The sequence below is a fragment of the Mandrillus leucophaeus genome, unplaced genomic scaffold (genome assembly GCF_000951045.1).
Source record: "Mandrillus leucophaeus isolate KB7577 unplaced genomic scaffold, Mleu.le_1.0 Scaffold1098, whole genome shotgun sequence".
NCBI lineage: Eukaryota > Metazoa > Chordata > Mammalia > Primates > Cercopithecidae > Mandrillus > Mandrillus leucophaeus.
This window is the reverse complement of record NW_012099187.1, coordinates 254620-281283: the sequence shown is the minus strand read 5'-3', so window position 1 is coordinate 281283 and position 26664 is coordinate 254620. Positions and strand designations below refer to the sequence as shown.

Below are 26664 nucleotides of genomic sequence, written 5' to 3'. Positions count from 1 at the left end.
TTCCTAAAAAAAAAAAAATCACTTATGAAAACTCTTTCATTAAGAAACAGAAAACCTCCAAAGACCTATTACTAGTAACAGAATCAAATCAATAGTTAAAAATCTACTATAATACTTAACACCCAGATCTTGTTTTTTAATATATTCTCCACTGAAAAGAACTAGGACTTCCTGCAGAACTGGTGATTTTAGGGATGGATCAGGGAAAGTACAAGGTGAGCCTGGAACATCTTGTTTTGCTGGCAAGTAAGGAATTGTTCAAAGAATAAAGAGAACATGTCGAAAGGTCACAGAAGCCAGCTTGAAGGAGCTCCAACTGGCCAAATTCTAGAAAAATTTAAATATTATACTAAATGATAGTAACAAATTATAAGCCAAAGAGTGAAATAAGAACTCATGAGACCATACTGATATAAATAAATAAATATATAAATATATAAATAAATAAATAGTATTACCATGGAATGACAGCTAGTAAATGTAGAAGGAACAATGAAAGGAAATTACCCTTTATTAAACACTATATTATTAAATCACTCTTTATTAAACACTATTCAAGTAATAGTTTGCAATGGGTGCTAAAATTATTGTGAAAAGGTTTGATAAGAAACTGTATTTACATAATCTCAAAGTAAATCCCCAGAAAATATTCTTTAATTACCAGGGAAAACCAGTAACTTTGCAGTGGAGAAACCTTGCAGATACCACCTTAACCAAGTGATCAGAATGACTATTACTAGTAACGGAATAGACATCATACAGTTCCTAATATGAAGGGCACAGTGCCACTTTCACAGTATTTTTGTCAAATGAATATTCATAGTCCACTCTTGGGGAAATATCAGACCAAAACAAATTGAGAACACTACATCTATCAAAATAAAAAATAGTGACACCAAGTACTGGTGAGGAAGAAAAGAAACTGTCTTATACATTGCTGGTAGGATTGTAAAATGGGAGGGCAATAGCCAAAAACTGGAAACATCCTAAATGTCCTTTGACAGAAGAATGGATGGACAAACTGTGGTACATCCATACAATGAAATATTACTCAGCAATTAAAAAGAAACAAACTATTTATGCCTGCAACCACTTGTATGCTATATAATGCTCTTAAAATGACAAAATTATAGTAATAAAGATCAGTGGTTGACAGGGGTTAGGGTTAGGGAGAGAGTATGACTATAGAGGGCTTTCTTTGTGGTGATAAAACAGTTGGTATTCTGATGGTAGTGGTGGTTACACGAACCTGTCTGTACCTGTGATCAAATTTTGTAGAATTACACACCAGGGAAATTAATGACTGCATGTGAACACTAATGAAATCTGAATAAGCCCTATAGTTTAGTATTGTACTAATACCATTTTTCTGGTTTTGATAATATACTATGGTAATGCAAGATGGTATCACTGGGAAAAGCTGGCTAACCAGATACATGGGAACTTTAGCTTAAATTAATCAAAATAAAAAGTGTTTTAAAATTGAGGAACGTACAACAAAATAGCCTGTAGTCTTCAAAAATTCAAAGTCATGAAAGACAAAGAAAGACTTAGGAATATCACTTTTTTTCTTTTTGCTGTGAAGCACATTTCACAAAATTTGAATGGGCTCTGTACATCACATAATAGTATTGTAGTAATGTTAATTCTGCTTTTGCTAATTGTAGTTATGTATGTAAAGAATGTTCTTGTTTTAAGGAAATACAGTCTCGTATTTAGAGGTAAAGGAGCATTTGTCTGCAGCATATCCTCATACATTTTGGAAAGGAAAAATAAGAAAAATTTTTTAAAAAGAAAATTTTAGTATGTGTGTTCCATTCATTCTTCTTCAGATTTCTTGGTTGTTAATTGTATTGCCTTTACATCTCTCGTCACTTGATGTTTACCTTCCTTTGTTACAGGGTGTTGAATATCAAGCAGCTATGGAATACCTGCAGAAAGCAGATAGAAGGAGTTTGTTATCTGAAATTCAGGCACTGCATGCACAAATGAATGGCAGGAAAATTACTCTGAAAAGAGAACAAGAGAATGAGAAATCAAGCCAAGGTATGTTGTATGACAAGCTCATATGGTTACATAAATAGGTGAAAAGATTTCACTTTGTTTTCTTTCTTATTATTATTAAGTTAAAACATATTTTCTCAGTCACATTTTCTTCTCATTCTCATAATGTTAAGGATACAATCTATATTAATTACTCTAGGATCTAATTGGTTGTAGACAGCTATGTTGACTTTGAAATAAACTGCTATTCCCCTAATCAGGTTAAGCCCATTGGGTTCATTCTTTTTCTTTATTTTAGAGCTGTATGTTAAGAAAACAGTCTTTCCAGTCATAAAACAGAAAATACTCTTTCAAGGAAAATCCACCATGCATATAACTAATTCTTTTTTAATCCTTTTTAAAAAATTGTGAGCCATAACATACAGAAAATTACAAATTGCAAATATGCATTATGACACATTATTAAATGAGTATCTATGGAAACATCACCCATATGAATATAACCAGTATCCTGAAAGCCCCTTCTCCCAAGCATATGCTCCTCTGAGTAACTTAGAGGTAATCATAGTTCTGATTTTTCTTTAGTTTTACTACCTATTTATATATTCCTAAAACATATAAGTTTCAAGTTTTTCCTGTTCTTGAACTTTATCAATCTGTATGTGTTTTTTATCTTGTTTCTTTCACCTCTCTGTAACATTCTTCCAACATTCCTCCAAGTTACTGCATTTTTCAAGTTACTGCATTCTTCCAAATTAGTAGTAGAACATTCTTCCAAGTTACTGCATTTATCTCTAGTTCATTCATCCTTGTTACTCCATAACTCTGTAACCCTGTGTAGGGCCAGGCGCAGTGGCTCACACCTGTAATCCCAGCACTTTGGGAGGCCGACATGGGTGGATCACGAGGTCAGGAGTTCAAGACCTGCCTGGCCAAGGTGGTGAAACCCCGTCTCTACTAAAAATACAAAAAGTAGCCAGGCATGGTGGCAGGCGCCTGTAATACCAGTCACTCAGGAGGCTGAGGCAGAGAATTGCTTGAACCCAGAAAGTGGAGGTTGCAGTGAGCTGCAATCGCTCCACTGCGCTCCAGCCTGAGTGACAGAGCAAGACTCCGTCTCAAAAAAAAAAAAAAGAATTCCCTGTATAGATATTCCAAAATTTATATATCCATTCTATTAATATGAGCATTTGGATTGTTTCTACTTTTTAGCTGTTTAGCTATCAATGCTATTATAAACATTGTTGTATAGTGTTTCTGCTACATATGTGCATTCTTCTTCTCAGTATATAACTAAGAGTAGAATTGCTGGGTCATGGAATGCCTATCTTAGGTAACTTCAAACGATTTTCCTTCATGGTCATATTAGTTTATACACTTACTAGCAGTATATGAGAGTTACGTTGCTTCACATCTTTGCCAACAGCTGGTATAGTCAGACTACTGTTGCCAATCTGCTGGGTGTGCAGTGGATTTTTATTGTGGTTTTAATTGGCTGTTCTCTAATTTCTGAAGTGTTTAGTCCTTTTGCATATGGTAATTGGCTAGTTTGATTTTTATTTTTGTGATATGCTCGTTTAGGTACTTTTTGATAAGAGTATCTGATCTTTTAAATTGAGCTACAGATGGAAATCATTAGAAAGTAAAGTGAAATCTAATTTTCATCATCTCCACTGAGGACACATGGCTGTGTGTTCAGCAATTTTGTTTCATGTACTGGTAGAAACATGTATCCTTTTGGAAATTTTGAAAGTCACAGCATGGTCTCACATTGGTCATTAAAAAGCTGAAGCAGGCTGGGCACAGTGGTTCACGCCTGTAATCCCAGCACTTTGGGAAGCCAAGGCGGAAGGATCACCAGGTCAGGAGTTCGAGACCAGCCTGTCCAACATGGTGAAACCCTGTCTCTACTGAAAATACAAAAATTAGCTGGGCATGGTGGTGGGTGCCTGTAATCCCAGCTACTGGGGAGGTTGAGGCAGGAGAATCGTTTGAACCCGGGAGGTGGAGGTTGCAGTGAGTCGGGATTGCACCATTGCACTCCAGCCTGGGCTACAGGGCAAGAGTGTCTCAAAAAAATAAAAGCTGAAGCATTCTTATCACTGAGTTTAAGAAGGAAAAAAAAACGAAAGCAAGTTAAAATTACTTCAGAAAAAAGAGTCATAATGAGATAAACATATCACTTTAAATGTAGGCTTAATTGAAGATGCCTTTTAGAGATAAATTAATATTGTTTTACTTAGGTTAAATAGAACACCATTGAAAGCTTAATTAATGTCACAGATTCACATTTATGTAAATCCTTAACCTCTAAAGTTTTTAGAAGCCTTAATTAAACATGATTGATTATCATCTAAAGCTAATGTTATTTCTGTCTCCTAACATCACTAATATGAATTGTAATGTGAATTGTTGAACTTTGATAGTATTTTTTAAGTTAAAAATCCTTTTCTTATAGAGTAGTATAGTATTACATATTTATGGTGGAATACAGAAAAGAATAGAGTGAAAATCATTCCTTGAATCACCTAAATCCTATAATGACTACCTAACAGCTGGGTAAATATGTCTCCAGACCTTTTCAATGTGCCTGTGTACATAAGTTTATATTTTTCATAAAAAAGGAATCCTGATACATATTTTATAACATGCCTTTTTTTTTTTTCATTTAACATGCTGAGGGATTTAAATTTTTCAGTTTGTTTTTATTGTAGCAAACATGTAGCAAGAGTTTGGTTGGCCTTTAATGGATAAAAGGACAGTATCCAAAGTGGGGTTTGGATTTCCCACTTCTGGGAACAGAGTCATATTAAAGTTCCGAGGGACTCTCTGCAAAGGGGTGCTGAACAAAAGAAATAAGCAGTGCTCATCATTGTAGTCGTTACTTGGGAAATTCCTGCAAGTACTTTGCGTGGCAAGTACTTTGTGTGGGTATCAAAAAATCTTTGGAATTTTTTAAAGTACGTTGTTGAAATTCTGAATGTACAAATATGAGTTCCATTTAAAGTTTTTTTTAAATTTTAAATCTTGCATCCATTAATGTGTTAAACTTTTATCCTTATGTATTTATAGTTCTGAAATCTTGGCCAATAACACTGTGAGGAAAACATGCCTGAAATTTATTTTTATGTATTACCAACTCTTTTTGTTTGTTTTTTTGAGACAGGGTCTCACTCTGTCACCGAGGCTGGAGTACAGTGGCATGGTCTCAGCTCCTTACAACCTCCACCTCCTGAGCTCAAGCAGTCCTCCCACCTCAGCCTTCTGAGTAGATGGGACTACAGGCACATGCCAGCACACCCAGCTGATTTTTGTATTTTTAGTAGAGACAGAATTTCACCATGTTGCCTAGGCTGGTCTTGAACTCCTGGCCTTAAGCAGTCCTCCCTCCCACCTCAGCCTCACAAAGTGCTGGGATTACAGGTATGAGCCACCATGCCTGTACTGCATTACCAACTCTTGGGATTATAATTTTTCATGTTTCCTTTGAAGTAATCTCCTAAACTACAAATCAGTTCTTATCAACAAATATTTATAAACCAAATATGAGTTGCTTGATTATGTTTTAAATATTAATCATGTTCTGTGTAGAACTCTTGGAATATAATATACAGCAGAAGCAGTCTCAAATGCTGGAGATGCAAGTGGAGCTCAGCAGTATGAAAGACAGAGCAACGGAACTGCAGGAGCAGCTGAGTTCTGAGAAAATGGTGGTGGCTGAACTGAGGAGTGAGCTTGCACAAACTAAACTGGAACTAGAAACAACACTCAAGGCACAGCATAAACACCTAAAGGAATTGGAGGCTTTCAGGTGTGCCAGGCTTCCTTATTATAAACATGTTACAAGGAATGGGAGTAATTTGTCATAAACACTGTGCAAATATATAACACACATGATATTTAAATACCATGCAATATAACATGCATGATGTTTAAATAGCATGCAACTGTTTTTTTTTCAAGGAAAAACTATAATAGAAAAAAAACTAAATTTTTCCAAATGATGAACTTATAACATATTCTCTACTGTGACTTCAGTTCTGTGTGAGACTTGTATGAGATATATTTTGACTTTGACCTTTATTTTACCATCAGCCAATTTGAAGTGATATTTATGAATGCAGTAGAATTCATGATTGAGTGAGCTGAAATATGCAAAATATTTGAAGAGACAGTGCTTGTTAAAAGAATATATTTGTTGATACAAATACTGCGATATTCTGTTGCCAAAGACACATTATAACTAGTCGTTTTTACATTGAACATTAGCTTCACACACAAATAGACATGGTGATTACCATGTTCAGTAAAAGACAAAAAATTTATTTACTTTTTATTTATTTATTCTATTTTTTATTTATTTAATTGTCTTGAGACGGAGTCTCACTCTGTCGCCCAGACTGGAGTGCAATGGTGTGATTCCAGCTCACTGCAAGTTCCACCACCTGGGTTCAAGCGATTCTCCTGCCTCAGCCTCCTGAGTGGCTGGGATTATAGGCACCCACCAGTATGCCCAGCTAATTTTTGTATTTTCAATAGAAATTGAGTTTCACCATGTTGGCCAAGCTGGTCTCAAACTCCTGACCTCAGGTAACCCACCCACCTCAACCTCCCAAAGTGCAGGGATTACAGGTGTGAGCTGCCATGCCCAGCCAAAATTTTTATTAATACTATTTTGTAACAGTAAATTGCATAGTTGTTTGCATTGATAATTAATAACTAATAATTGTAGTACTAGAAACAGTTAATTTGAAGCCAGGTGTGGTGACTAATGCCTGTAATCCCAGCACTTTGGGAGGCCAAGGCGGGTGGATCACCTGAGGTCAGGAATTTGAGACCAGCCTGGCCAACATAGTGAAACCCCGTCTCTACTAAAAATACAAAAAATTAACCGGGTATGCTGTCGTACATCTGTAATCCCAGCTACTTGGGAGGGTTAGGAAGGAGGACCGCTTGAACCCAGGAGGCGGAGGTTGCAGTGAGTCAAGATTGCGCCATTGCACGCCATCCTGGGTGACAAGCGGGAAACTCTGTCTCAAAAAAAAAAAAACAGGGCCAGACGCGGTGGCTCACGCCTGTAAATCCAGCACTTTGAGAGGCCCAGGCAGGCAGATCATGAGGTCAAGAGATTGAGACCATCCTGGCCAACATGATGAAACTCCATCTCTACTGAAAATACAAAAATTAGCTGGGCATGGTGGTGTGCGCCTGTAGTCCCAGCTACTTGGGAGGCTGAGGGAAGAAAATTGGTTTAACCCAGGAGGTGGAGGTAGCAGTGAGCCAAGATGACACTACTGCACTCCATCCTGGCGACGGAGCAAGACTCAGTCTCAAAACAAAACAACAAAAAGAGAAAGAGTTATTTTGAAGTGAACCCCAGTCAAGAATCTTTAATAGTTTATATTTTCCTCTTAGCTAGCATATTATATGCCTCAGCTTATCAGTGGAAGCTGTTTTTCTCTCTCATTATATGCTTCATCAACATGGCTTTATGGAAGTTCATTTGTCTTTCTGACTTAGGTTGGAAGTTAAAGATAAGACAGATGAAGTACATTTGCTTAACGACACATTAGCAAGTGAACAGAAAAAATCAAGAGAGCTCCAATGGGCTTTGGAGAAAGAGAAAGCGAAGTTGGGACACAGTGAAGAACGGGATAAAGAAGAACTTGAGGTACTGTTATCTTTGTCTTTAAATGTCTCTGGAAAATCCAGAATGATCAAAGAGAGTCTTGAGACTTTCCTCCATCTAAAATGTCAACCTTAGACTTCTTAATAAGATGCGGTAAGTTGTTCACTTAGGCATTCAATACTATATAATGTTATCTAAACAATATTATGAGGAAATGCTAATGGAATGGTGATTGGTTTGTTTGTTAGTTTGTTTTGCTACATCCAAAGATGCATATAGACTGCTCTGCTGCAACATGTTTTGGTCATGTGAATTGGTACACAGAGGTAAACATGGCAATCCTGTCAGTTTAATACAGAAGTAGTTTTGGTTCCTGTTTTCTCCTAGGGAAGAGGAACAGGGATACTTTTCTGGATCCCTCACTGCTTAAGAACATTTAAAGTGAACATTGGCCCCTTTCAGAGAGACACACCCCTGCTTTGCAAGGCTCTCAGCTCAAGGCAGGTTGTACTACTACATGCAGTATCTACTTTTAATAGAGATGGAGTTGTCTCACTGGCTCAGAGCTCTTCTAGCCACTTAAATGTATGCTGCTTCATTACTTAGTGAGGTTAAGATTTTTTGAGAAAAGTATTTTACCCTTCTTTTGTTTATATTTCATGATTTTGCACTAACTACTGAACATTTAAGTTAATAAACTAAATCAGTTCTATTTTCTAATACAGATACTATCAGCATAGTATTAATAAAGGCATGGTTGTATACTTATAAAGGTTTTTTTTGTTTTGTTTTGTTTTTTTGAGTCAAAGTCTCACTCTGTTGCCCACCCTGGAGGGCAGTGTGGCGTAATCTAGGCTCACTGCAACCTCCACCTCCCAGGTTCAAGCGATTCTCCTGCCTCAGCCTCCCAAGTAGCTGGGACTACAGGCATGTGCCACTGCACCCAGTTAATTTTTTGTATTTTTAGTAGAGACGTAGAGACAGGGTTTCACCGTGTTGGCCAGGCTGGTCTTGAACTCTTGACCTCAGGTGATCTGCCCGCCTTGGCCTCCCAAAGTGCTGGGATTATAGGCGTGAGCCACCATGCCTGGCCAAGTATTTGTGATAATACTAACAAGTTCTTAAATTTGACTTTCTCATACCAGGATCTGAAGTTTTCACTTGAGAGTCAGAAACAAAGGAATCTTCAGCTAAATCTACTTTTGGAACAACAGAAACAACTACTGGACGAATCCCAGCAAAAAATAGAATCACAGAGAATGCTATATGATGCCCAGTTGTCAGAAGAACACAGTCGAAACTTAGAGCTTCAAGTACTTCTTGAATCTGAGAAAGTTCGAATTCGGGAAATGAGTAGTACCCTAGATAGGGAGCGGGAATTGCACGCACAGCTGCAGAGCAATGATGGTACTGGGCAGTCTCGGCCATCCTTGCCCTCAGAGGACCTACTGAAAGAGCTGCAGAAACAGCTAGAGGAAAAACACAGTCGCATAGTAGAACTGTTAAATGAGACTGAAAAATATAAACTGGATTCTTTGCAAACACGACAGCAAATGGAAAAAGATAGGCAGGTTCATAGGAAAACACTGCAGACAGAACAAGAGGCCAACACTGAGGGACAGAAAAAAATGCATGAGCTCCAGTCCAAAGTGGAAGATCTTCAGCGCCAGCTGGAAGAGAAAAGACAACAAGTTTATAAGTTAGACCTTGAAGGACAGAGACTACAAGGAATCATGCAGGAATTCCAGAAGCAAGAACTAGAACGAGAAGAAAAACGAGAAAGTAGAAGAATTCTGTATCAGAACCTTAATGAGGTAAACTGACAGTTTCTTTTTAGATATTTTTAAGGAAAGTACTGCAGTCCTTTGATCATTAACTTTTGATATTAGATTAAATTACTTAAATAACTGTAAATCACCTAAAAATGAAATATATAGACGTTTATTGGATATAAACAATAATTGTGTTCCCTTAAGATAGACTGTGATATGCTCTTCACTTATAATTATTGTTTTCTTATTCTGTCCAAAATTGCCAGCCAGCCACATGGAGCTTAACCAGTGATCGAACTAGAAATTGGGTTCTTCAACAGAAAATAGAAGGAGAAACAAAGGAATCAAACTATGCTAAATTGATTGAAATGAATGGAGGAGGAACCGGCTGTAATCATGAATTAGAAATGATCAGACAAAAGCTTCAATGTGTAGCTTCAAAACTACAGGTTCTAGCCCAGAAAGCCTCTAAGAGGTTAGACTTTTCTGCCTGATCTTTGGGAAAGCAGCATTCTTAGGCTGGGTAGACCCCATGCCTCTTTGACAGCTAGCCAAGGGTGGGGAATTGAAATTTTAAAGGTAATGCATGTTTGCATTAGGAGGTGATATTCTTTAACAGAACTCAAATGTCTGAAAATAACTATCTAACACTTTGACCCAGGGAAGAGAGCACAGTATATAAGGGAGAAGTGATAGGTGAAGTAGAACGTCGCCTGCTCTGTAATGTTTGTGGTAGTAAACACCCCCAATTGAGAAGGTATGTTTTGACTTTTTGTCTTTTTCTTAAAGACTACAGTTTGAAATAGCAGATGATGAAGATTTCATTTGGGTTCAGGAAAATATTGATGAAATTATTTTACAACTACAGAAATTAACTGGCCAACAAGGTGAAGAGGTAATACTTTTTAAAAGTTATTTCGGAAGCATTGAGAGCAAAGATTTAATAGAAACTGAATCATTTGAAACTTGCAACATATTGTTTATACTCTTTATAGAGTTTTATTTGTATCTTTTCATTTATTTTAAATATGAGTAATAATGCTTGCTTTCCCCCAAGAGAAGATAATGAAGGCTTGTGGGGGAAGTTAGCTTTCATTATTGTTACTGAATAATTATGTTGACCTTTTACTGTATGGAGACAAGCTTCCTGAAAGAGTGATCTGGCTTCTATCCTCTCTACTCCGTGAAACACCCTTAGACGCCTACCAGTGTCTAAACAATTGACTAATCTGGTGAATCTTTTCAGTCTTTTTCTTGACTTCTTTGTAGCATTTGATACTTTTGATCTCTTTTATTTTCTTAAGACCTTCTCTTTCCTTGCGTGTCATGTCAGTATTCTAACATTTCTTCTGCTTCTTTCATCAGTTACCTTTATGGTTCCTCTTCCTACCCTCTTCCTTCTTTTCTGTAACCTATAACTATGAAAGCTCACACAGTCCAACACCCTGAGCTCTCACTAGACTTATTATTAAACAAATACTTATATTGAACACTTACTCTGTGCCAGATAAGTGCCAGATAGGTTCTGGAGATACAGTGAACAAATCTGACTAAAACCTCACCCTTATGGAGCTTATCTTTAGTGGACTGTGGTTCTAGTCTAAACCTCTGTCCTGTGTTCCAGGCTTATATTTTCTTTTTTGTTTTGTTTTTTGAGATGGAGTCTTACTCTGTCACCCAGGCTGGCGTGCAGTGGCGCAATCTCAACTCACTGCAACCTCTGCTTCCTGGGTTCACGCCATTCTCCTGCCTCAGCCTCCCGAATAGCTGGGACTATAGGCACTCGCCAGTAGGCCCGGCTAATTTTTTGTATTCTTTAGTAGAGATGGGGTTTCACTGTGTTAGCCAGGATGGTCTCGATCTCCTGACCTCATAATCCGCCCGCCTCAGCCTCCTAAAGTGCTGGGATTACAGGCGTGAGCCACCGCGCCCGGCCCAGGCTTATATTTTCAATTAGTTACTAGACATTTTTCCTTAGGGAAATGTACCCCATAGTGACCCTATAGGAACCTCACAGGCACATTCCAAACTGAACACCGTCTTCCCTTTCTCCTTCCTGCTCCAGACCCTCATTTCTAGTCATGATACCGCCCAGTTTAGAAAGCTGGAAGTCACCATAGACCACTTTCCTTCACCCTTCCCTGCACGTCTAGATAGTCACTAAGTCCTGTCCCTCTTATCTTCTAAATACCTCTCCCACACACCCTTTACTTTCTGTCCCTTAGGCATTGCCTCCATTCAGGCTTTCAGCATTTCTTACCTGGCTGTTGAAACAACTTGCTGATAGGTCTACCTGACACGAAGATATCTTCCCTAATTTCCCCTGCTTTGTACATTACTACCAAAGGAATTTTTTCCAACACATAAATTTTGTGTCGTATTTTTGCATCAAGCCTTTCATGACTCTCCATTGCCTACATTTAGGTCTGTTATTCATAAAGTAAAGCAATCTAGACTTAACAGGCAACCTACAACACCCCAAAAGGAATACACACTCGCTCAAGCCTGTGCACCTTTTGTTTAATGTGCCCTTATCTTTTCTGCCTGGTAAATATCTACCTATTACTGAAGACTCAACTCAAGCACCAATTCATGAACTTTGTTGCTCTCGGTGCCTATTCACACTTCATATGCATTATTCACATCCATTTGTGCTTAAGTGACCTTACACCATTTTATTTTTTCAGCCCAGCTTGGTGTCCCCAAGTACTTCTTGTGGCTCCTTGACTGAAAGACTACTGAGACAAAATGCTGAGCTGACAGGGCATATCAGTCAACTGACTGAAGAGAAGAATGACTTAAGGAACATGGTTATGAAGCTGGAAGAGCAGATCAGGTGGTATCGACAGACAGGAGCTGGTAGAGATAATGTATGTCCATTTTTAGCATCTCCATATATGAGAATTAGTGCATTCTTATCATTTCTGCTATCTAGTTCAAGTTTTAATCCTGTTAATGTAAAACTGTCACATACCTGATTCTTAGTAGGATCTGTAGAAAATTTTATAGGGATGACAATAATATTACTATTACTACTAAGTTACTAATAATTACTGTTATTTATTGGAAACCATCTCTGTACTCGACTCTGGGTTGTATACATAAAGAATGTCTAATCCACATCCACCTTATACCTGAGAAAACTGCACTGAAGTCGTAGTCAAACCAAGATACATGTATCTCCAAAGCCAGATACTTTGCTACCTAGGCACCAACAACAGATACACAAAATGTTCAAATGTGAATCCTGACTGTTCTCTTCGGTTACTTATCAGTCATTGTGTTCATGACTCAAATAGAAGGTGCTGTTAAATTATGTCTTAGTCTGATAAATTACGCTGAGAATTTACTTAAAATTTTTCCATTTAAAAACAGGTATAAAATTAATTGCTAGTTTCCATAATCACCCAATATAAAGATAGAAAAGACCTGTAAGACAACTGTATGGTTAAATACATGATAACACATTTATGTGCCTTTTATAGAAATCCACTTATTATGTACATACTGGCTTGTTTTTTTCCTACTTCTCCAATACACTATTTCAGGCACAGGCTCAAAATTTGGACCCAAATGGTCTGTTAGGTCTCTTGATGTTTTTAGTTCAAAGCTCTGCTAATCTGCTAAACCTTCCCTGTGGCCAGGCTTTCTCAAGGACTTTTAGTTGTAAAACTAATGTATTTAGCAAAGGACCATGTACTTAGAGTTAGTGTATATGCATAATGTCAATTGAGATTGGCTTTGAACTTTGTCTAGGTGGGGTCAGAAAGTTGAGACTGCACCATCATTGAGCTATCTTTAATATGTTTAGCTCAGACTTTTCTTCAGAGACTTGTTCTTAAAAATCATGTAAGTAGTCTGTGGTCTTTGCAGTCTTCCAGGTTTTCATTGAATGGTGGTGCCAACATTGAAGCCATCATTGCCTCTGAAAAAGAGGTATGGAACAGAGAAAAATTGACTCTCCAGAAATCTTTGAAAAGGGCAGAGGCTGAAGTATACAAACTGAAAGCTGAACTAAGAAATGACTCTTTACTTCAAACTCTAAGCCCTGATTCTGAACATGTCACTTTAAAGGTAGGAGACATCTCCCATCTAAACATCACAGTTTGTTCTATATTTTTGCCTTCTTTCATCTCTCACTGACCTTAAATAAATAGACTAAAGAAATTTAGGGCCGGGCACGGTGGCTCACGCCTGTAATCCCAGCACTTTGGGAGGCCAAGATGCGCGGATCACGAGGTCAGGAGATTAAAACTGTCCTGGCTAACATGGTGAAACCCCGTCTCTACCAAAAATACAAAAACAAAAAAAATTAGCCAGGTGTGGTGGTGGGCGCCTGTAGTCCCAGCTACTCAGGAGGCTGAGGCAGGAGAATGACATGAACCTGGGAGGCGGAGCTTGCAGTGAGCCGAGATTGCGCCACTGCACTCCAGCCTGGGTGACAGAGTGAGACTCCGTCTCAAAAAAAAAAAAAAATAGATGGTATTCAGGTTTTGTTTCTAGGTCTCTTTATTCAGTCTTTGTCATGAATGCAGGTCACAGAGGTTTGTGGAAAGGCATGCCCAGGACTGGGACCAGATTAACCTCTATTAATGGTCACAGTGACAGCATCCTGGGCTCGTGGTTCCACTTTCCCTGGTTTCATCCCTAATAGACCAAAAGAATGTTATATGTAAGAGCATCATACTCTGTAAAATGGTAAGCCCTCTGAAAGCCTCCCTAGTGACTAATAATGAATGTTGTTAAAACTACCTTAATCAGTCAACATAAAATTCAAAACATAAAGAAAAACTTTTGGAACATTTATTCCAGTTTATGACTCTGAAGGGATAGAAAACATTAACATTTAAAAAGTTAGATTAGGCCAGGCACGGTGGCTCACACCTGTAATCCCAGCACTTTGGGAGGCCGAGGTGTGTGGATTACTGAGGTCAGGAGTTTGAGATCAGCCTGGCCAACATGGTGAAATCCCATCTGTACTAGAAATACAAAAACTAGCCAGGCATGGTGGTGGGTGTCTGTAATCCCACCTACTTAGGAGGCTGAGGTAGGAGAATTGCTTGAACCCGGGAGACGGAGGTTGCAGTGAGCCGAGATCACGCCACTGCACTCTAGCCTGGGTGACAGAGTGAGACTCCATCTCATAAATAAATAAATAAATAAATAAATAAATAGATTAGTGACCCTAATGAAAATAGCTCTGTACAATTAAAAAAAGAAAAGAAAAAAAAAGATGAAATTGGGATGACAAAAATATTTGCAATTAATATTATTAATGAGGGCTAAATCCTAAAAGAAGAAGTCTAACTATTACTATTCAGACTCCATTGACTAAAAGAAGCAAAAGTGTAAAGCTTAGTTAATTTATCTTAAATTTCACCTTTGCTAATAAAGTGGAAAACAGTGATAGGATACCTGCCATTTTATTACTACTACTATTACTACTACTACTGCTACTACTACTACTTGTTAAAATCTAGGTTATTTTCCCCTGGAGAGCAGGTTGAATGTTTTCTTAATGTCTTTATGTTCTTCTCTTCCTTAAATATAGAGAATTTATGGCAAATACTTGAGGGCAGAAAGTTTTCGAAAGGCTCTCATTTACCAGAAGAAATATCTGCTGCTGTTACTGGGTGGGTTCCAGGAATGTGAAGATGCCACTTTGGCCCTGCTTGCCCGGATGGGGGGGCAGCCAGCTTTCACGGATCTAGAGGTGATCACCAATCGCCCAAAGGGCTTCACCAGGTTTCGGTCGGCCGTCAGAGTATCCATTGCAATTTCCAGGTGAAGAACTTGAAGGAAAATGCATTTTACTAATAGACTCTCTAAAAGGATTAGTTCTTTTTAATTCTCCCTCTATTCTTTTCTGGTTATACTCTATATTTGTATAGTAGGCGGTATGTGCCATCACTGAAGCAGGTCTGCTTTGTTTTTCTAGGTTTTCATTCAGCAGGAATAGTGGCAGGGTATGTGTAGACTATGAAAAGGGCCTTCCTAGGTCCAGGAAGCTGGTGACTCAGAGCTGGCCTATCCAGTCAGGGTTGCCTTTTAGAAAACAATCTGGACCAGGCACAGTGCCTCATGCCTGTAATCCCAGCACTTTGGGAAGCCAAGGCGGGCAAATCACAAGGTCAGAAGATCAAGACCAGCCTGGCCAACGTGGTAAAACCCTGTCTCTACTAAAAAAACAAAAAATTAGCTGGGCGTAGTGGCAGGTGCCTGTTGTCCCAGCTACTCAGAGTGAGACTCTGTCAAAAAAAAGAAAAAGAAAAAGGCCGGGTGTGGTGGCTCACATCTGTAATTCCAGCACTTTGGGAGGCCAAGGCAGGCGGATCACAAGGTCAGGAGATCGAGACCATTGTGGCTATGCTGAAACCTCATCTCTACTAAAAATACAAAAAAAATTAGCCAGGCATGGTGGCGGGCGCCTATAGTCCCAGCTACTTGGGAGGCTGAGGCAGGACAATGGCGTGAACCCAGGAGGCGGAGCTTGCAGTGAGCCAAGATCGCACCACTGCACTCCAACCTGGGCAACAGAAGGAGACTCCATCTCAAAAAAAAAAAAATCTGAATAAGCCCATGAACAAGCTCACACATGTAAAAAAAAGATTATAACATTTAAAAATGTGCTTGACAAATTACTTCTTAGGCTGGCATACATTCATTTTCTTCATTGCTAAGATAACCCAGTTTTGGTGCCCAGCTATGGAAGGTCCTTTCCTAACTGCATTCAAGTCAGAGGTTAGCCTTTAGGGCATTGGATTTTTGCTAGTGCTTTTGTTGTTCTTTCTCTAGTAATCCCAAGCAAAGAACTCTGGTATTCATTCTGTCTGTGATTGACATGCAGCCAAGACTCAAACTACTTTGAGGACCTGGCCCACTACAGTCTTCTGACCTGGTTATTTGCATACAAACACCAAGGCTTCTCCATGCATCCTCCTCCCTTTTAGGAGGCAGACAGATCTTAAAGGAATTTTGCTTTTTAAAGTGTTTTCTGTCAGGTCACATCTGATGCTTCTTTAAGGAGTTTTACCCTTTTTTTCTTATTTATTTTTCTCTAAAAATACAGCACAATTTTTTAATTGGAAGCTGTCTGAGATCACCTGGTCTAGAATCTCATTCCACACTTGAGGAAACTGAGGCAGGGAGAGGTTACAAAGCCAGTAGTGATAGAGCTGGGACAACCAGCTCAGTCTCCCCAGTCTCATTCATGCTGGCTCTGGAAACAGGAACACAGGTTTTATCTTAGTGTGGGCCTCAGACCCTCCTTGCTTCTGATATTCCATATTGTAGTCTCCTGGTTTCATTTACTCTTTCTCACCTTTCATTTCCTTCATCACCTTGTATAGAGTTAAACCAGGGTAAGTGCTGGTAGATGCATTGATGAAAAAATATATAATTCCTGCCTAAATACCTAAAGGCAGCTCACTTTCTAGTGGGGAAGACTAATATGCACAGAACTTAGAATATAATAAATAAATGGGAGGTCACAGGAGTTAGCTAGTAATTTTGATTAGAGGGATCTAGAGAGGCTTCATGAAAGCAATGTAGAAGTTGTTATTGACAAACTTCACTCTGCCCTGCTTTTTCTTATCCAAGATTATGTTTATCATATTTTGACCCTCCTAAGACGGAGCCTTGGAACTGATTCAAAATAAACCAAAACTGGTGCTCCAAAAGCTCCTTGGGCCATAATGGGGCAGGTGGTAACTTGCTGCACCTGGTTCATGAAGCTAACACTCCTATTCCTTTTGAAACCAACATTTTTTGTCCCTAATCAAAGGGACAAGAGCCTCACCCACCTTACAGCATTCCCAGCACATTCTTATTGCCAATTTAAGGGTCTTTTTGTTCTCTTCTTATTTCATCTGCCCTTTATTCTCTCTTCTCTTTTCATTACTTCTCACCCTTTCTTTGCCTACTTTTCCCATCTACTTTTGCCTTCCATCTCCTTGTACCCCATTTATCCCTCAAGCCAGAACCTGATGCTGACAGTATAAGAGACCTCTAATGCCTCTTGGGAAGGGGATAAGGGGATCTTGAATCCCTATTCCTCTGTTCCAGTTGATTTTGTCACAATGGGCATTGACATAGTTTAATTGGGCAATCGTGAAATTTGACATATGTTCTATGTTCATATTTAAATGTATGATGTGATTTTTGTAGGAAGTATACATACTGTTTACATTATAGATGTGCTGTGAAATTTTATCTTGGAATCTTTTTTAGAATGAAATTTTTGGTTCGACGGTGGCATCGAGTCACAGGTTCTGGTTCCATCAATATTAACAGAGATGGCTTTGGACTGAATCAAGGTGAAGTCAAAATAGCATATTTTCTTATGTTTATGACTCTCTAAATCAGAGGTCCCCCACCCCCAGGCTATGGACCCATACTTGTCTGTGGCCTGTTAGGAACCAGGCCGCACAGCAGCAGGTGAGTGGCGGGGACTACTGCCCGAGCTCCACCTCCTGGCAGATCAGCCGTAGCATTAGATTCTCATAGGAGCACAGACCTTATTGTGAACTGCACATGTGAGGAATCTAGGTTGTGTGCTCCTTATGAGAATCTAACTAATGCCTGATGATCTGGAGTGGAACAGTTTCATCCAGAAACCATTCCGGCCCCTCTGGGTCCATGGAAAAATTGTCTTCCATGAAATGCGTCCCTGGTGCCAAAAAGGTTAGGGACTGCTGCTCTGAATTACTGCATGTGTAATACTTACCAAATAATGAATTCTGGAAACAATGTTTTCCAAAGACAAAGCCCTTATAACTGCCAAAACTAGGTAACTTCACTGTTTTTTAAAGAGGGTAATAATAGCTGATTTTCATGGAGAACTTGGTCTGCACCAGGCCGTGCTCTTTTCATGTATTCTCCCAATCCTGTGATAGAAATACAGTTGTTACTATTCTCACTTTTAGATGAAAAACCGAGGCATGGAAAACACATGTCATTTGCCCCAGAATGGCCAGTAGGGAAGTGATGGAATCAGGACCAAACACTGGCAGTCTGGCTCCAGAGCCCATACTCTTCATAACTGCATTTAAGGCACTGGTTCAAGACAGGATTGCTGTTAGTCATATGGAATAATTATGAAGTTTTCATAATTTAACAATATTCAAACAGGTTTCTGAGTTTACCAAGAGGTTGTATAATAATGGTAACAGCTAAAATTCCTTCTCTCTACACCTAGAAGTGGAAACAAACTAGGGCTTGAACATTTCTGGCAATAAAGATGAGGTCCGAATCTGGGGAGCACACAGAGGTACAGAGGACACAGCATCCCTGTGCTGTGTATTCATAGTAAACCACCTTCACATACTCTACCAGGAGCTGAGCATCCGAGAGAGGGGAAATAGATTTGGTACCCTACACAAAGTATTTTGAAATATCATTACACTGAAACAGCTGAAATTTGTACCATAATAAGTTGTGTTTTATTGAAAGTTAGCAAATCTTGATTTTAAGTCAATAGAATGGAATGTTTACATTAGTCTAATATTTTTTATCCACATCATTTCCCACAAACCACACATACTCAGACACCCCTCACCTCTCATCTACTTAGAGCTAAGGTCTTTAAAAAAGAAAGTATACCAATTAAATAATTTTCTTTGAGACATAATTCCAGGTATCAGAAATACTCATATTCAAAAGTAAACAAAATAACATTTGAAAGCCAAATTTTTGTTTGCACTGTTTCTCCTTTAGCAAGAATAATAAGAAATGACTATAAATAGGAGATGGTATAATATAGTATAATAGTCTTTTGAGCAGTTATCTATTTTGTAGAAATTTTTTAAGGGCTTGGGATTTTATTTTTCTTTACAAGAAATATTTTGGGTTACTTTAGGTGCAGAAAAGACTGACTCATTTTTTCATTCTTCTGGTGGGCTGGAGCTATATGGAGAACCAAGACACACAACGTATCGCTCAAGATCAGATCTGGACTATATTAGGTCCCCTTTACCATTTCAGAATAGGTAAGAATTTGAGAAAACCTGCCTGGAATTGTTAAATGTATTCATATGTAACAGAGAAAAATGGACATTTTTAGGGCTTTGACTTCTTTGCATTGAGACAGACATCTTTGTTATATGTAATTTACATAATCTGACCAGGCATGGTGGCTCACACCTATAATCCCAGCACTTTGGGAGGCTGAGGTGGGCAGATCATGAGGTCAGGAGTTCAAGACCAGCTGGTTCGAGACCAGCCTGGCCAACATGGTGAAACCCTGTCTCTACTTAAAATACAAAAAAATTAGCCAGGCATGGTGGTGGGTGCTTGTTATCCCAGCTACTGGGGAGGCTGAGGCAGGAGAATCGCTTGAACTCAAGAGGCAAAGGTTGCAGTGAGCCGAGATTGCACCACTGCACTCTAGCCTGGGCAAAAAGCAAGACTTGGTTTCCAAAAAAATAATAATAATAATGCACATAATCTAAGGCTCAATGTAAAAATGTAAACACCAGTGTTTAAATTTGTAACTGATTTCCAAGGGTATAGCAAACAAAGCTGACCAAGTGTTATTTAGTATATGCTGTGATTAGATATTGGGAAAAGTATTGATTAAAATTGATAGTCTCTGACCATTATGAAAAGCGTAACAATCTTCATGACAAGATGCATTTATACATACCCAATTTATTGAGACCTCTGCCACAAGCATTGTATTGGACATTGTTATGTTGACTTAGTAGCATCTTTGAATTTATTGAAGAGTCGTCTCTTTCTCATCCCAAACTCCAAAGCTGAAGCTTAGGGGATATACATTATGTGTGTACAAGTGACCCACCTTTTTGGGGAAGGGAGTAGAGGCAGGTTGGTAACTTGTATGCATATTTCTGGATAACTTGATTCATGTACATATTTTTAATCCTTTAGGTACCCAGGCACTCCAGCTGATTTCATTCCTGGTTCTTTAGCATGTTCTCAGCTTCAGAATTACGATCCTGACAGAGCCCTAACAGATTATATCACTCGGCTGGAGGCACTGCAAAGACGACTTGGAACTGTACAGTCAGGTGCTCTAAGTTTAACCACATCTTGGCAGCACCACAGTGCTAGACCCACAGCTCCCCTTTTTTTGAAATTCTTTCACACTCATCATTAGGATAATCAAAGCTTCCAGTGTAGCGCATGAGCTATTAAGTTAGCCAAAGCTTAAACTCTTGTAACCAGCAGAGAAACTGACTTTAAATAATTTAAGTGAAAATATGATTTATGATTTATCACCCCAGATCTCTCCTCCCAAAAATGATTTCCTACTATCTTCATTCAGCGGACTGATGACACAAATGCACAATGAGCACCAATGTGCAAGGCACTCTGAGTCTACAGAGCCTTACTGGAGAACGTATTCCTAAGTAGTGCGTGGCAGAAAGTGGTAAGGCCGTGCCACAGCACTCCAGCATGGGCAGCAAAGTGAGACCCTGTCTCAAAGAAAAAAAAAAAAGTGGTAAGGCATACAAATCGGGTGGAGTTAAGGAGGAAGCACTTGCTTTAAGCACTTAATGTAACCATTTTCCCTGCTACTATATTGTGCCTTTATGTATCATCCAAAAAAATTATCCCATTTTAAAATACTTCGTAAGGATTCTTTTATTTTTCTTTGTTCAAAAACAAAAAGCAATTCATACTTTAAAATAAAGGTGGATTCCCTGTTCATGGAAGGAAAACCTCTTTTCCCTTTCTCACTTCAGTTCACTCCTGATTCAAAGACTTTGAATCATTTAGTAGTTTCTCTCTTCCTTCAAGAAAGCATTTGTTTAAACCCAAGCATCTTGTAGTAATAGGAAACTTCTATTATCATAGCTGAGTGTGCTTGTTGGTTTGCCTTGGCTTGTTTTGTTTTGAGCATCCAAATTTCACAAAACCCAGATTTTGAAGACCAAAAGATTTTTCAAAAATGTATGAGGTATAGAACATTCAACTTTGAGAGCACTTTAAAAAAAACTCTATACATTAGTCTCACCTACTTTGCTATAGAGTCAGTCATGGTGATTTTTAAATATATATTCAAAATCTCTTAAAAATCAGCTTAAGTATATGGGCTGGGCACGGTGGCTTATGCTTGTAATCCCAGCACTTTGGGAGGCCGAGGCGGGCGGATCACGAGGTCAGGAGTTCAAGACCAGCCAGTTCGAGACTAGCCTGGCCAACATGCTGAAACCCCATCTCTACTAAAAATACAAAAATAGCTGGGCATGGTGGCACGTATGTATAGTCCCAGCTACTCGGGATGCTGAGGCAGGAGAATCGCTTGAACCCAGGAGGCGGGGGTTGCAGTGCACCAAGATCACACCACTGCATTCCAGCCTAGGCAACAGAGTAAGACTCCATGTCGGCGGAGGGTGGGGGCGGGGGGGAAGGGGGGACCAGTTTATCAGTTTAAGTATGAAGACATTTTAAGGAAAAAAGGGCTTTTAAAAAAATGGAGAATAATAATTTCCTTTGTGTGAACTCTAGTGGGTCTGATACAGGTAGCAATGTAATTTGAAATCAGTTGAATTTCCTGTTTTTCTCTCATAGGTTCAACTACTCAATTTCATGCTGGCATGAGAAGATAATCCTTTGAAACATCATTAGTTGAAGTGATTTTAAACAGATTTCATTTTGTAAATCATTGGTTCTTTTGTGCTTTTGTATTGTGAATATTCGATGGGACCAATATGAACACAGCTTATGATTGTATACAAATCCCTTGCCAGCACATGAAAACAAACTGGAATTTGTATATATAAGCATTGTGTATGTATTCATGCACAATAATCATTGAATTACCTGTATATTTGTGGAATGCTAATTTAAAACATTAAATTATGAACCTTGTGTATTTATCAAATGGGTGAAAAGATTAAACTTTTACGCATTACAATACTGCTGAATGTGTAGCTCAAGGTGTCCTGCACTTTCCTTATAAGGCTACTGAAGTTACATGTTTTGCCTAATATATTCTACTGGTGATGAAAACAGATAATATCACTTGTAGAGACCTATTTTTGTATAATGGTAGAAGTTTCGAATTTTATGGGGTATTTTGTCAAGTACTGAAATAAAAATGACTTCACCATTTTCACCACACTGTATTTGAACCTTCTTCATTTTTAACTGAGCTATAGTTCTTGGTACATAGCATCTCATTACTTATGTCAAATATGTAGGAGTAAGAGATTCAGAGAAAGTTGTCCTAATCTTAGAGTTAATACTGTTGAAAAGTTTTCCATGTGTCTTTGTATCAACTTTACATCTACATAATGTTTTTTAAAAGCTATATTGGTATTTCATGATTGATCAATATTTACTGCATTACAGTTAGTGTTACTTGATTCCAAAGAAGTGTTCTCACAAATCCATGGCCCACTAAAAAGATGAAGAAATTATTAACTCAAAAGATCTTAATCACATCGCAGCAGAATTAAACAGTATCCCTGTTGCCCAAGCCAAATTCAGACTGGGAGGCTGTCACAGAGATAATACAAATCGCAATGTTATTTCTCATCTGGAGTCCTCCCCAATAACATGGCAACTCACTAAAAACAGCAAGAGGACTAGTATTTGATGCTTACATCCGGAGGATTTTGTCTTCTTATTTGATGTTCCATGATTTATACCAACACAAACAGGCATGGGAGAAAGTTGTACAGTCTTGAACATTTCCAATTTCAGTCATCCCTCAGCATGTGTGGGGGATTCATTCCAGGATCCCCCTTGGATACTACAGTCCGCGAATGCTTAAGTCTCTTATAAAACAATGTGCTATTTGCAAATAATCTACACATATCCTCCTGTGTACTTCACATCATCTCCAGATTATTTGATACCTAATACAATGTGAACATTATGTAAATAGTTGCTACTTATTTTTTGATTGTTGTGGGGTTTTATTTTTAATATTTTAAACCTACAGTTGGTTGAATCAGAGTATGCAGAACCCACAAATACAAGGGGCCAACTATACTTAAATTTTCCACATTAGAAGCTGGGTTCCAATAAGAGGAATTCTAGAAATAGCAAACATACTCTAAAGCAGTTAGTTGAAGGGGCAGGTCGTGGGTAAAAACCTTTTTCAGCTAAGCATGGCTTGCCATTCAAGGCCATTCTGCTCTAGGAGACAGTGGAGAAAAAAAACATGGACAAATGATCTGATCAAGCTGAGTTTACTGCCATTGTTTGACCACCAAGCCTCCTTATGATATTAGGCCTCTGCAGTCACACTTGTTTATGCACCTCAATAATTAGTCTGTGATTAAAAATGAAATCTGTTAAGTCTAAAACTATTCACTAAACATTAGACTAGCCTTATCTCGGGTTCGTAACTAGATACTTCAAGAAATCTGTAACATCTGTAATATGAAAATATCTGAGATTTCTATTGACAAAATATGGATACTGCTAATGTTGCCCAAATTCATAAATGAAATAAATACTAAATTGCAGTTAGAAATTAGTGCAAATAAAGATGTAATTTTTCCCTCACTCAAGTTCCTGGATTCCCTAACTCTGCTCACTGAAGCACATACTTTACAATTCATGAATACAGGCTATATTTTTTCAAAGAGAATTGTAATGTGAAAAATTAGCAGAGATTCTGCCTTCACAATTAGAGTTTAACATGAGTCTTCCAGCCTTTTAAAAAGAACTGTAATATACAGAAAGCAAAATATTTTGGCATCATCTAGTGAAAACAGATGATGCGGTATTTTTTCAGCCATCTCATATAGTTAGGCCCGGAGTTATAATTTAAGATAAGTTGATTCCTAAACAGAATGTGCTTTACAGAATGTGACCAATTATATTACTCCCAAGGACCTGGTTTCAGATTATCTTGAAGTCAGAGTTCACTGATCTCACATTTTTAAAAGAAAAAAGTTAGTTTAACTGTTTTAATCAACACAAGTAGTAACAAACATCCCTAACTGGATTCTAGAGAGGAAGCAGGGAAGGCCAGGCGCGGTGGCTCATGCCTGTAACCCCAGCACTTTGGGAGGCTGAGGCGGGTGGATCACGAGGTCAGGAGTTCAAGACTAGCCTGGCCAACATAGTGAAACCTCCGTCTCTACTAAAAATACAAAAAATTAGCCAGGCACGGTGGTAGGCGCCTGTAATCCCAACTACTTGGGAGGCTGAGGCAGAGATTTGCTTGAACCCGGGAGGCGGAGGATCCAATGAGCCAAGATCGTGCCACTGCACTCCAGCCTCGGCAACAGAGCTAGACTCCATCTCAAAAAAAAAAAAAGAGAGGAAGCAGGGAACATGTGAGCCAAAACAAAATTATTCCCTAAGGACTTGACTTTGGACTTCCACATAAATGTGACCTTGTAGAACTAGATACATACTTATCAGGTAAACATGTAATTATTTAGTAATTAGATCAAGATACACAAGCAGTCTTTAGCATTAATAATTACATTATTTTTAAGAAATCTTATCAAATATGGTCCTAGATCTCTTAATTTCCTATATGCAGTGATTTTAGTTAAAATTCCAAAGGATTTATTTTTCTATAACATCTCCATTTCTGAATATCATCATACTAAAACAGTTAGTATTCTCTTATTCAAGGCTTTAGATGTTCGATTATTCCCTCTTCCATCCTCACACACACAATAATTGCCCAGATAAATAATAACCTGTGGTTTCCAAGTATCTCACTGGGATTTTTATTTTTTATACCTTGCAGGACTAGTCCAAGGTTTGAATACCCTGAACTTATTTGGCAAGAGCTATGAGTACTCTTAAAATTACTACATGGAAATTATATTATTTAGAATCTGCCAATTACCTAGATCCCCCCCGAACAGTTGTTTTACTAATGAACTTCCTGAAAGCACATGTATAAGTAACATAACTATTAGAAAATGTTTCAAATGCTATTATATTTGATAGAACCATTCAGTTAACAAAATACTAAATCATAAGTTAAACTGGCTTTTAGAATTACACACTCAAAAAAACAGTACACTACAAGAGTTGTTTTGTACACTTCATTCTCTTCGAACGCCTTTGTGGCTTACAGTGACGATCACATATATTAGCTCCTGGCAGTCTTTTCATTTTGATCTTCGTTTGTAACGAATAACTGGGTTTTCAGGGGTGTGAATCATAGTTGTATAATTCACGGTGGGAAAGTATCCATCAATGAGATCAAATTCATATAAACGAAGCATAGTGGACCAAATTGTCTTAATTTGAACATAGGCAAAATTTTCCCCAATACAACGATGACGCCCTAAAAAAAAGAAAAAGTTACAAGAATCGGTTTAAATTCTTTCTCATCCTTTTTACTCTGAGGTGATATTTTTATTTACATTTTAGATGAATAGCAAATGTACACATAGTATAATAAAAAGATGACATTCTTTTCATATAAAACTGTGAATTATTAAAAATTCCAGGAGATTTTCAATATCACATTTTAGGAAAACAGTACTTGACTAATCACATAACTTTTCCAATTACTTTTACTGAAAACATATATCTGGGTTAAATATATGGGAAAGTTTGAATCATAAGATGGTAATCTAGTTTGGGAATATAGTAGAATATTCTGTTTCTGTCCCAAGAAAGCCCTAGTTAAAAGTCAATATGAAAACCTTCCAGTCAAAACCTCAAATGTCATTATAAATGATTATGAAAGAAAATGAGATTTAATGAACCCAAAATAATACATATACTAAAAAGTCACATTCATGTAGAAACTGACAAGCTAATTCTAAAATGTATATGTAAATACAAAGGACCTAGGATATCCAAAGCAATCTTGGAAAAAGAACTGAGTTGGAAGACATAAAACTGATTTCAAATCTGACTTCAAGACTAAAGGTAAAACACAAGAGTGGTACTAGGTAAGGATCAACAAATAGATAAATGGAACAGAGCACAGAGCCCAGAACAGAGTATTTTTATGGTTATTTGATTCTCAATAAAGACACCAAGCCAATGAGGAAAAGAAAAGTCTTTTCAACATAAGGTCCAGGAATAACTAGATATTACATGGGGGAAAAATGAAATTTTTCACACCATAATCAAATATTAATTCCAGAAGGGTTACAAACCATGATGCTAACAGCATAAAGTTTAGTAGAGAAGAACAGGAGAATATCTTCATGACATGAGCTAAGCAAAAATTTCAAGACAGGGCCAGAAAGCAATAACCATTTAAAAAACTGATAAATTAGACTTAACTAAAGATTATTCATTTGTCAAAACTCAATGAATGTTGACTTAAGATTTGGGCATTTCATTGCAAGATTT

General features: G+C 38.0%; 2 protein-coding genes across 4 annotated transcripts in view; one reads left to right on the top strand and one right to left on the bottom strand.

Annotated features, from left to right (window-relative positions):
• AKAP9 (A kinase (PRKA) anchor protein 9) overlaps nt 1–22491 on the top strand; it is a 172310-nt gene extending 149819 nt beyond the window's left edge. For both annotated transcript variants that reach the window (XM_011989703.1, XM_011989696.1), the window contains exons 38-50: nt 1902–2046; nt 5596–5815; nt 7525–7675; nt 8779–9447; nt 9672–9880; nt 10195–10300; nt 12093–12275; nt 13279–13479; nt 14957–15189; nt 17635–17720; nt 19262–19391; nt 20293–20432; nt 21940–22491. In XM_011989703.1, the coding sequence (XP_011845093.1) occupies nt 1902–2046; nt 5596–5815; nt 7525–7675; nt 8779–9447; nt 9672–9880; nt 10195–10300; nt 12093–12275; nt 13279–13479; nt 14957–15189; nt 17635–17720; nt 19262–19391; nt 20293–20432; nt 21940–21977 (2511 nt within the window). In that variant the 3' untranslated portion in view covers nt 21978–22491. The remainder of the gene's footprint in view (nt 1–1901; nt 2047–5595; nt 5816–7524; nt 7676–8778; nt 9448–9671; nt 9881–10194; nt 10301–12092; nt 12276–13278; nt 13480–14956; nt 15190–17634; nt 17721–19261; nt 19392–20292; nt 20433–21939) is intronic.
• Nucleotides 22492–23954: 1463 nt separating this feature from the next.
• The window catches only part of LOC105546502 (lanosterol 14-alpha demethylase), a 30126-nt gene continuing 27416 nt past the window's right edge, over nt 23955–26664 (bottom strand). For both annotated transcript variants that reach the window (XM_011989717.1, XM_011989726.1), the window contains one exon: nt 23955–25639. In XM_011989717.1, the coding sequence (XP_011845107.1) occupies nt 25461–25639 (179 nt within the window). In that variant the 3' untranslated portion in view covers nt 23955–25460. The remainder of the gene's footprint in view (nt 25640–26664) is intronic.